Here is an 11,679-nt window from a genome sequence, read left to right as displayed (position 1 = left end):
TGAGGTGAACCCCCGGTGAGGCGAGCCCCGTATGAGGTGAACCCCCGGTGAGGTGAGACCCGTGTGAGGTGCACCGGTGTAAGACACAGCCAAGGCCCCACAGGCAAGCCTAGCCTCCTCACCACCCCCCATTGCAGGACTATAGGTGTGCACAAAATTCCACAGGCCGCCCCATACCTGGTGGCCATTTCAAGAAGCAGCGTGGCCAAGCTACTATATCCCTCTGTGGGGGATTTGGGTCCAGGTTGCACCACCCACCAGTCCCCAACTCTGTAGAACGGAGTTGCTTTCCCTACAAAACACCCCTGCACACATACAATGTGGTTAAAATAAAATGCATTTCATATAAATATCTCCATCAAGGAGTCATACGGGGAAGGCCCAATGGGCCCTTTAGAGAAGACTGGGGTTTGTTTTTTTTTAAATACAGAGTTATAAATAACTGTACACAGGGTGCCTAAATACAGGGTAGCACGACAGCGCCTCCTGTGGTCACTCAGAGTGGTGCAGTCAGAAGAAGGTTCCATCCTTTTCACCCACCAGCCGGGCCTGGCACTGACGATTAAGTCTTCAAGGGACCTGGGAAGGCCCAACTCTCCATTATCCGGGAAGGGTGGGCTCACGGGCGACAAGAGGTTCCACTCAGTCCAGGCTGCTACTACTCAGTAGCAGGTCAAGTATCGGGTTTGGTGGGGAAGGAGACATGAGGCTCAGGCATATAATTTCCTTCCATCTCCCCAGGCCCTGTGACCTCAGATAATTGAGAGTTGGCTCCATCAATAAGTTCTGTGGCAGCAACTTTAACTTCTCCCGTGGGCTGTTGGAACTCTGGGATCGCTGGGCTGCCTTGCTGCCCCATCTTTTTTCACCTCATAGGGAAACACAGCGCCAAAGATATCTTCATGATAGCGCTTCTGGCTCTTTAAGGGAAAACAGAACCAGGGTGTCAGCTCTGCCGACCCAGCCACCTCTCATTCATCAGGTCCAGGCAAGGACGAGCCCTGGGGCTCCCCCAGCTTCCTTATCCCACCTACACTCATGAGCCATCCGCCTTCCCAACTGTGACGCCTAGAGTTTAACTGAATCCCACTAGACTAACTCCCATCAGCACCTGCACTGCCATGAACTGCCCGAACAGCTCTCCGAGCCTTCCTCGTACCTGTCCCCCAAGATACTCCAGGAAATGGGGGCTCTGAGATAAATACGTTTGGAAAATGCTGCATACTTTCTCCCAGTCTTGAGGAGTCCCGATGCACGGTAGCGTGTTAGAGGCTCTGGGGAGTCTTGTCACCAAGCAACGTGTTGCCTTTGTTTAACTGAGCGACTGGACCAGGAGAGACGGGTAGGCCTTCTAAGAGCCCATCTAGCTCGGACCTCCAGCCACCTCTAGGGTTCCTTTGAGTTTCAGGCCTATCCTGAGCCTGACTCCCCTAGGCCTGACTTTCCTGGTCCTGGCTCCCCCACCCGTGGCCTTGAGCTGCATGCTAGCCCACACACCAGATGCCGTACCTTAAGCTGGAAAAAATAGTCCTCCACCTGCTCCTCACTCAGGCTCAGCTTGGCAGCCACCAGGAGCTTCAGGGTATGGGCCACATCCCGGGCCATACGCACGTCCCCACAGACATAAAGGTGGCCATGCTCCTCATGGAGCACGCGGAGCACCTCGCTGGCCAGCCGCTGCCGCAGGATGTCTTGAACATAGACCTGAAACCAGAGGAGATGGTGGGTCCAGGCCCCTGCTGCCGGCGGTGAAGCCTGCAGTTAGGTCTGCTGGCCAGGAGGAGGCAGCGAGGGGCACGATGGGCTGCAGGGCGGAGGCCCTCCCAGCCAGAACCTTGCCGCGGGGTCAGGCTCAGGATGAGGGGCACTGGCATCCTGCCCAGCTCAGGGCCGGGCTGGGGCTCGAGAGATGAATGTTGGCCACCGCCCCGCCCTCAGGAAGCTGACCATTCAGTGAGGCTCCTGCATTGACTTCGAATTCATCATGCTTCAAAGAGGCATCTGTCAAATCACTTCCCCTGCCCAGGTTCTGAGACGCACCTGTGTACACCCCAGAACAGGAGCCTCTCCGTGCAGACCGCTCGTGGAACCCCCAGGGTAATTCAGAGCAGGGCACAGAGTACTGGGCTCCCCAATTACACAGAAGTCTAGGAGCCTCTGCTCTTGTTCCCCACAAGATGCCCAGTGACCCCAGCACTGGACACAAAACACTGGGCCTGGGAGGAGCCCAGACAGAACAAATTCCCAAGGCCTGAGGCGAGCATCTATCCTGACTCCCCACGTTCATGGGGCTAAGTGCCCCCGAGGGCAGCAGGGACCATCAGCAGGGCGGTGGAGCCTGGGCCACGTCATCCCAGGCAGGTGTGTATCCCAGGCGAGGGCTTTCAGCCAGCTGGGTGCTGGGACTAACCCACCGTGTGACCCTGTTTGGTCCTCAATGTCTCAGGGCCCGTCTCTTCTCCTGGCAGAGTGAATGCATTGCTGTGACGGGTGTGGGACTGTTTTAGAGCTCAGATGCAGGCTCGGAGAGCGAGGGGCTTGTGGGGAGCGGGGGCGCCCACTAGTCTGGGCTTGTAATGCTCCACCCACTGCATGGGCAGCTGCCGCATTTACCTTGGGCTGGCCAGGCAGGCGAGAATAGGCTGTGTGCACCTCATGCAGCACCCCATTCTGGGCCATCTCCAACATCTCTTCCCGATACAGGTGGTCCTCATCTGGGCGGCGGCACCCGAATACCAGGGTCATGCGGCCAGCCTGGAGCTCTGCAAGACCCAGTGGGCTGCAGTTACCAGGGTGGCCACCAGAGGGCGAGGTATGGGTCAAGGCCTGCCCTGCCCGACAGACAGCCGACTTGAATTCTCATCTCCTGCCCGCAAATCTAGTATTGTACCCCCCTTTACAGATGAGGAAACTGAGGCCCAGGGCATTCAGATCATTTGTCCACACAGGCTGAGGCAAATGGGAGAGTGGGCACAACCCCAGGGAGGCCCCAGGGAGATGCCAGGGAACCCCCTAACTGTACCTTTGTGCTTGGTGTCATGGAGCCGCTGCTGCCAGAAACCACGGAAGGGGGCAATGCCTGTGCCAGGTCCGATGAGGATGCAAGGATGGGAGGGGTCCTCGGGGAGCTGGAAGTTGCCGGCACTGAAGGGGACAGATGGAGAGGCTGAGTCCTCAGACACCCAGAGATGGATGAACACGCTGGACAGGGGCTGGGGAGCTGGGGGTGCCGTGGGGGCAGCGGGGTAGTGTGGTGGGGGTGGAGAAGACAACGAGCTCAAATGTGATTTCCCAAGTCCTGGAGGCTGCTTTGTTTCCCCTGTCCAGACACACCCTCACCTCGTCGTGGGCTCCTTTTGGAAAAAGGCGGAACCTCATTGTACTCCGGGGCCCCCCCACTGCTGTCCTCTCTGTTCCTACCGGAGACCTGGCCATGCTCTATTGCCAGGGGATAGAATGCAGAGGCCCAGTGTGACCCCAACGCCTTCTTCAAGGGCCCAGATCCCTCCCTTTCAAACCAGAACTCCCAGGGGCCAGTGGCACAATGGACAGAGTGGAGGGGGTGCTTACCTTCTCAGGAAGCAGGGTACTGAGTCTTGGGGCTTCAGGCTGCTGAGCCATGTGCTACAGACACCATGGTGCAAGGGACCTTGGCCATCTGCAAGGACAACACAGACTTGACCAACATCATCCCCCACCTCCCCCATCCCAGGGGGCGAATTGTCCCAGAGGCTCCCCCCAGACCAATGAGCCTCCTGGGAGTGTCCACTCAGGCTCCCTGTGGGCTTTAGGGAGGGGGCAATTCTTCTCCCGGTTCTGTGGTCCACCCTCTATGCAGCCAGAGCTGGGGAAAGCTGAAAGGTGCATCAAGAGCGGGCCAGCTTCTCCTTCTGCCACTCCAGGAACAGTCTCAGAGAAGGCATGTGTACAAGGTCACTCAGGTGGCAGTAAAATCAGATGACAGCTCAGCTTCCCTGACTCCTACTCTAACGCTCCTTCCAAGAGTTTCCCCAGGGACCCTCCCAGCCCACCACTCAGCTCCGATGGCAGTCAATGCGCCACCGTCTTCATGAGGTAAAGCCCTTGCTGGTAGGAGCTCTGAGTGATGGACAGCTTCCTGAGCATTCTGGTCTGCTCTGACACCCTGCCTCCCTGGGGGCCCCTCCTGGGCCCGTGGAAACCCCCACTTGCTCCAGGTTACATTCCCTTCCCAAAGGCCCGGCATTTAAAGCTATCCCAACCAACCTGAGAAGAACTCTCTTTTTCCCTCTGAATGGGATCTGGCTCTCACAAGATGTACCCACCTCCCCTCTCGCTGTCTGAGCCCTGAAACTTGACCTGCGAAGATGTTGTCCAGCAGAGCAGGCAGAGTCTGCCCATCATCTGGAAACTGCGTGACCGTGCTATGCACCCAGCTTTGCCAACCCAGGCAGTGCTCAGTTACAGAGGGCAGGACAAGGGCACAGTCCATCCAGTGCAGTAGCCAAGTCCAAGTAGACAAGGTTTTGGACCTCCCAGTCTCTGTTAGCCCATCCCCTATCCTCTGCCCTCATAGCACCCCGTGCTTCTTAGCACCCACATCATGACAACTGCCTATTTTGATGAGTCTCTCTTCACTACCCCCTCTAGACGGGAAGCTCCACGAGGTCAGAAGCTACAAGTGCTGTGTTTCCACGCCCACCATCATGGCAAGCACAGAGAGATATGAAATAAACCATCACTGAGTGAGTGAGCAATCAAGGCATCATCAACCCTGCACCCGGCTAGACTATCAGGTATACTAAGAATCACTGGGCTCCCACTAAGTACCCGGAGGTGCTTTCTCCATGTGATCTCATTACATTGTCCCAGCGGTAGTAGGACCGCAGAGTGAAGCAGGATGGACCCAGCAGCAGGACTGCGTGGGTTTGAATCCAGTTCCCTACTTGCTCACGGTGCAACTCTGGGGCTTAACCTCTTTGTGCCTCAGCTTCCTCACCCTAAAATGCAAACAGTACCCATCTCATGCGGTTACTGCTAATATATATATACAGAAGGTTTGCTTAGCACCCGGTTCATAGTAGTCTCTGCCACACACCTGCTACTGCTATTAACACTCTGGGAGGTGGGGTTTTTTTTTTCAAGATTTTATTTATTGATTTGACAGAGAGAGACACAGCGAGAGAAGGAACACAAGCAGGGGGAGTGGGAGAGGAAGCAGCAGGCTCCCCACGGAGCAGGGACCCCGATGCGGGGCTCGATCCCAGGACCCTGGGATCATGACCTGAGCAGAAGGCAGACGCTTAACAAATGAGCCACCCAGGCGCCCCTGGGAGGTGGGTTTTTAACTGACAAGGAGACCACAGCTCAGAGATGTTGAACTGCCGCCCAGTAAGTAGCAGAGTTGGACTCTGCTCCAAAGCCTCTGCCAAGCCTTACCTCGAGTGCGGTATGTGAGCACAGCCACTGTGAGGTGGACCTCCGTGGGTGTGTGGTCCCTAGAGGAGCTGATGGAGTAGTACCGGGGTTTCAGAATAGGGAGCTGGGAGAGTAGGAAGCCAGCAGACACCCGCAGGGATGGGAACTCCTCTAGCACCTCCAGAAATGTGGGGCTGTTGGTGAACTTCCACTTGTTGTATTCTGAGGGCTGAAAGCCAAGAGCAGTGTGAGTGACTCAGGGCACACGCTCACAGGGAGGCAGGAGGCTGTCACAATCCAGCATTCATTCATTCATTCACACGTTGGTTCCCTCAACCAACACGTCCAAGAGCCAGGTGCTGTCCAGGGTGCTGGAGAGAAAAAGGGTGCCTTTCCTGGAAGCACTCAGGCCCGTGAGTTGCATTTATTTAATTCGTGTGCTTAGAACTTCACCGTCAGCCACTGGTTGGCAGCAGTCAAATCCTTATTATAATCTAATTTTGGACCGGGCTTTGGAATCATACAGACCTGGGTTCGCATCTTGACTGGGTGCCCTTACTAGCTGTGGGATCTTGTCCCAATCTTAACCTTTGTGACATGAGGATAGCGTCACCTCCCTCATGGGAACGTCATGAGAACGAAATGAGAGCATGTGTGCCGAGTTAGTACACTGCAGCCACAGGATAATGGCTGGAATAAAGGTAATTAGTGAGAAAGATGATGGATAGGATGCCATCCAGTGCCGTTTGCAAAAGCACGGGCCTAGAAAGTTGCCAGTGAGTTAATGCATTCTCTCGTGTCCATGTCTCCATTCATCCTCACCATCCATCCTCCAGCACTTCCTAAGTTCCTTGCTTATGCCAGGTCTGGGGAATATACAAAGACAAGACATAGTGGCTCTCCTTTTCTAGGTAATTTCTAACAAAGTATGCTTTGGTAGCATCCTGCAGACACTCAGAAAAGTTCAGTTCACTCAACACAACTGTGTGCTAGAGATGGTATGGGAGAGGATACTGACTTCCCACCAGCTTTGACGAGGCTCGCTTTGGGAAGGTGGGTCGGATTCCCCCTTGGAGGTTAAAGACCAGCTCTGGGTTCTGGCTTCCCCTGACTCTGGGACCCTGCCCTTCCTTCACCCACTGGTCCAATCTTCACCTGGCACAGGATCTTCAGCCTCTGCCTCTCGGCCTCTTCCGTAGCCAGCTGTGCCAGCCTTCGGAGCAGCACCTGGGTAGGGGGGGTGGTGATGTCCAGGAAGTAGGTGAGGGCCTGGCTGAGTGAGCATGGGGGCAGCCGTTTGTCTCTGACCCAGTAGCTTCCTGGACAGGGAAAAAAAGGAGTCAGAATGACAAAAAGGCCCTATTTCAGTTTCCTGAAGGGTCATGAGGCCTCTGGGGAAGACACCCTCCACCCTACAGCTGCAGGGGAGAGACACTGACTTTCTAGCTCCAGGAACTGTGAAAGTGTTCATGTGCCCAGAGGTAGCGCTGCCAGGGAAGGCCGATCAACAGCCCTCCAAAGGGCACCCAAGTTGACATGATCCTGGAAAATCAACTATGCACCAGAGTTCAGTCCCTCTCTGGTTCAGACCTGAACTATAGTAAAACACCCATAGGTGAACTACAGACTCACAGTGACTAAATTCACCAAAGACTGATATACACCCCAGAGGCCAGTTATTCATTTAGAGAAAAGCCCATGACTACAGTCCTCTGGGGCTATACCAACAGGTACTGGGTGAGCAGCAAATCAGCCCAAAGTGTCAAGTCCCAAGGAGTCCCAAGAGGCAGTATGCGGGGTGGTCACAGTGTGGACCCTGGAGCCAGCAGACATGGGTTTGAACTCTGGTTCCTCACTTAATAGCCAGGTGATTAAACCCTCTGAGCCTTGGGTTCCATCTCTGTAAAACGGATGTGATAACAAAACCTGTCTCCCTGGGTTCGTATGAGCATTGAACAGAATGGTGTATATATAATAGTACAGTGTCTAGTACACACATGCTCAATACACGTTAGGTAAAAATAGTACTATTGCGTTATTTCATCCAGACCCAAGGCCTGAATGGACCACATCTGTCTTCCTAGAGTCACAAGGACATCTCTGTCTCCTCGCTCACATTTCTCCTGGACGGTGGGAGACAATGCTATACTTTGCTTCTCTGACCCCCACTTTCCTGATGTGGTCACTCTCTTTGGGGGGTACACATTCTTTGGAGGCAAGATTATCACTAAGGCCAGCGAGCTATTCCTATGGGCTGGGAGGCTCATGATGGTTGATTTCATTAGCTCATCTCTCCCAGTACCCACCACCACTGTGCTCTGCTCCCCACATAGATTGAACCTCACCAGAGCACGGGAAGGGGGTGCTCCAGGCCCTTGCGAGGACAGCGTCTTCTCCCAGGTGAGGATGGCCAGGAGGAGTCTCACTCTCCTGGTCACCCACAGTCTGCCCCTGCCCACTGGCCAAGTGAGATGGGGATAAATAAGACCCTCAGTGGGTGAGCCGTAGGTTAGAATGCCTTGAACATGCAAGGGGGTTACGCACTTTGGAATCCAAGGAGACTCTCCCTTCTCTGAGCTTCTGGACAAATGTTCATTAGCCTGTAGGAAATGAACATTTCTCCATTCCTGCATTTATTTGGTGCCAGGAATTGTGGTGAAGTTTGCATGTGTATCTGTTCATTTGGTCTTTACTACCACCTTACGAGGAAGGCTCTCCTATCTCCATTTTAGAGACAAAGAAATAAAGCCTCGAGAGGTTGGCTTATAGGCCCAAGTTCACACAGCTAGTGATGCTAGTCCCCGATGGCTCAGGGACTCTAACCTTCGAAGCTCAGCATTTTTACACTGTTCCCACATCTCTCCATTATGTCATCAGGTGAAGTGCACACACACGTTTATTGTGGGTCCTGAAGAGACAAGGCCTATAAAATGCTGGCATCTAGTAATTACCGAACAAATACCAGCTGCTACTGTGATGAAGAAGGAAAAAAGAAGAAGGAGGAGGAGGAGGAGGAGGAGGAGGAGGAGGAGGAGGAGGAGGAGGAGACTCTTGCCTATCTGCCTCCTGTACTAGGTAGTGAGCTTTCTGAGTGTGGACACTGAGTCTCATTCGTTTTTGTAGCCCAGGGCCTGCCTAGTATATAGATGCGACCAACTGGTTAAAATTTTGATGCAAAAATAAATGAATCCATCCATTAACAAAAAAGTGGCTGGGTGAGCAAAAGAATGAAGGGAAAGAGACTCCCCAACCTCTGCGGTTGGGCAGAGAGCCCCAAAGAAGCATCCCTTCTGTTGGCCAAACTGCATCAGCATGGGCTTGGGTGGCCCACCCACTCAGCAGGAAGGACAGGGTTAGGTGCCCACAGCCCAGGCACGGGACCAGCCCATCAGCGGAGTTGGGGGGCTGCCGGGGTGGGGAGAGGGGGTGGGATGCTGGGGCCACCGTGCAGTGGTCTTACCACTCTCACTGAGCCTCTCCAGTTGCACAGGCTGGTGGGGTGCAGGGCCATCTACCACTCGCTCCAAGATGCCTCGCACCAGGGCCGGCTGGTTGCCCGGGCAAACCCCGAGGTGCTCTCCGGGCATGTAGCTCAGCCCGTGGCTGTCCTCACAGGAGAGCTCCACCAGGAGGGTGGTGCGGCTGGAGAAGGGAAAAAGAAGCCTCTGGTGACGCCACCAGGATTTCCTCCCGAGCTCCCTGATGGGCGGGCTGACTTTCCCAGGAAATGTGCCCTGTTTTCATTTTCCTTCTCAGTTCGGTGAGCACGGAGTGGCTTGGGTTGTTGGCATCCCCTGGAGCTAGGGTGCTCAAGAGGGCCTGGGGCCCACCGGGGCTGGGGTTTCTCTGTGGGGAGAGGGTGGGTGGCCCCCTCCCTGGCAGCACTCCCAAGCCCACCTGGGCTTGACCACACCCTCCACCTAAAGAAAGCACCCCCTGGGAGATCTGTGGTCATTGGGACAAACCTTTCCTTGTCCCCGGCTCAAATCTGGCTCTTATTAGAACAAAGCCCGGTTTTCCTAATGAACGGGGGAGGACAGCACATGAAAACAAAACCTACACGGAATTCCTAACACTTGTTTCTCCTCACAGGGCAATGTCCTTCCCTGCCAAAAATGTTCTTGAAAGTTCTTAAGAAAGAGCCAAATGGTTTGAGTTTCTCTTTGCCCGCCGCCCTCCACCTTTGGTGAAAGGGTTTAGTGACAAAGGACGGTAGTAAAGCAGATGCCTCGTTCTTAAGCTGGAAGACCGGCCCACAGTTAATGGAGACCAGACCTAAAGGCACCGAAGGTCACAGGGGTTACCGGCCAAGCTGGTCCTACCCAGGACATCATGGCTAATGCCAGTGCACACTTCTCTCCTTTCAAAGACTGACTTGCTCTGGTCCTTCCTTCATTATATTAAACCTGTGGAACATCACCCAAGCAGCCCCGCGGTCTCCCCTACCTGGATTGGGGACTCTGTAGATTCCGTTGTGATTTGAGCCTCAGGGTGAACACGTTCTTGGCGTGCATACTGCTGAGGGCTGTGGGGAACAGAAAGGATGAAGTGGCAGAGTGGTTCTTAAGCGCTGATACGGGTCAGCCTCCCTGAGTCTGAGTCAGTTATGCCTGGACACTACCCCTTGGGCATCCCGCTGTGATGGTGGGGTAGAGTTTTCTTTTGCTGTTTCCCTGCCATGTTTCTGAATCACAAATAAAGACACTTGGTCTAACAGGGGTGTTTGGGCTGCTGCTAGGGGGGGAGGGGGATGCATTAGGTGCCCAAAGAGGGGCATTTCTAGGCCACCCCCATGGCCTGGCATCTGCGGGAGAGCATAGTTGAACTTGGGGGTATCCTAAACACACAGAAAGCTACACAACTACTGTACTCGTGGTACCAGAAAAGAGGAATCGTGGAGGCCCAGAGTCCAGAAGCCACCGTTGCGCAGCCTGGGATTGCCTCCACAGGATGTTCTTTACAATACTTGGCTGCTGTCAGAGCTGGACAGCTGGGGCTCAAATCCCAGCCTGGCCACATGCTAGCAACCTGCTTCACCTCCCCGAGCTTTAGTTTCTTTGTGCCCCCCCTTTTTTTAAGTAATCTCTGCACCCAACATGGGACTCGAACTCACGACCCAGAGATCAAGAGTCGGATGCCCCCACCAGCTGAGCCAGCGAGGGGCTCAGGTCCTTGGGCCCTTCTTGCAAGACGAATGTCAGGGCTCGCTTAGAGTGGGCAGGCGAGGAGCGCAGCACAGTGCCTGGCACTCAGGAGGCCCTCAGTGGGTGCTGGCTCCCCTTTCTTCTACCACCCGCCCGGGGCTTCCTCCTGAAACAGCCTCCCTCAGAGATGAAGCAAACTCTCCTGCCTCGCACCCCAGCAGGCGCTCGGATCCAACAAGAGAGAGAGCCTGGCAGCCCTAGGCCAGCTGCCTCCGTTCAGAGGGTCCTAGTGGTCGTCTCGACCACAGACTCTGGGCGCAGAGACCTCCACCCCAGCAGGAAGGGCCCGTGCAGTGCGGAGCAAAAGGTACCTTTGTTGAGGTCCAGAGGCTGCGAGTCCTGCACGAGCCTGTAGTGCTGTGGGTCCCAGGTCACACTGCAGGTGTAGAGCCTGGGGATCTGAATGTGGTGTTTGCCTCGCACATCGAACATCTCACAGGCCGCCTGGAAGAAGAGGGAGCAGACCGGTGTTAACCACGGTCACTGTCATCCTCAATGACGTCATCCCCATCAATGGGGCCACCATTTTGTAGGTCCTTACAAATCGGTGAAGCGCTTCCTATAATTACGAAGCACGTGGGTCAGACTGGGCCACTGTGAGGACTCAAAGAGGTGGCCAGGCTCGGCACAAGAGTTGCTACTACTATTCGCATGGATGTTAATACTGACAGTATCTCACTTTACCCACATGCCCACCCCCTGAGGCTGGGTAACTCCCACGCTGCTGGTGTGGAGTCACATGCAGGCCGTGTGGGCCTGGGAACCAAGTCTGCCCTGACTCAAGCTGGTGCTCTAAGCACCACTGCTGGGTCAAATGCTCTGCTTACATGAGGAGTTTGGTTTTTTTTTTGTTTTTTTTTTTAAGATTTTATTTATTTGAGAGAGAGAGCGAGTGCAGGGAGGGGCAGAGGGAGAGAGAGAATCCCAAGCAGATGCCCTGCTGAGCACAGAGCCAAAATGGGGCTCAATCCCATGACCCCGAGATCATGACCTGAGCTGAAATCCAGAGCTGGACACTTAACCGACTGAGCCACCCAGGCGCCCCAATGAGGAGTTCTTTAAATCAGGGGCGTCAAGC

General features: G+C 54.8%; 1 protein-coding gene across 3 annotated transcripts in view; it reads right to left on the bottom strand.

The window, feature by feature from the left end:
- Positions 1 to 319: 319 nt before the first annotated feature.
- NOS2 (nitric oxide synthase 2) overlaps positions 320 to 11,679 on the bottom strand; it is a 38,338-nt gene continuing 26,978 nt past the window's right edge. For all 3 annotated transcript variants that reach the window (XM_027567746.2, XM_027567747.2, XM_027567748.2), the window contains 10 exons: positions 10,913 to 11,045; positions 9,844 to 9,922; positions 8,858 to 9,039; positions 6,553 to 6,716; positions 5,419 to 5,626; positions 3,571 to 3,658; positions 3,023 to 3,144; positions 2,614 to 2,762; positions 1,510 to 1,704; positions 320 to 920 (listed from right to left, as the gene is read on the bottom strand). In XM_027567746.2, the coding sequence (XP_027423547.2) occupies positions 801 to 920; positions 1,510 to 1,704; positions 2,614 to 2,762; positions 3,023 to 3,144; positions 3,571 to 3,658; positions 5,419 to 5,626; positions 6,553 to 6,716; positions 8,858 to 9,039; positions 9,844 to 9,922; positions 10,913 to 11,045 (1,440 nt within the window). In that variant the 3' untranslated portion in view covers positions 320 to 800. The remainder of the gene's footprint in view (positions 921 to 1,509; positions 1,705 to 2,613; positions 2,763 to 3,022; positions 3,145 to 3,570; positions 3,659 to 5,418; positions 5,627 to 6,552; positions 6,717 to 8,857; positions 9,040 to 9,843; positions 9,923 to 10,912; positions 11,046 to 11,679) is intronic.

This window comes from Zalophus californianus, chromosome 16, assembly GCF_009762305.2.
Source record: "Zalophus californianus isolate mZalCal1 chromosome 16, mZalCal1.pri.v2, whole genome shotgun sequence".
Lineage (NCBI taxonomy): Eukaryota > Metazoa > Chordata > Mammalia > Carnivora > Otariidae > Zalophus > Zalophus californianus.
This window is presented reverse-complemented; position numbering and strand designations above follow the sequence as displayed.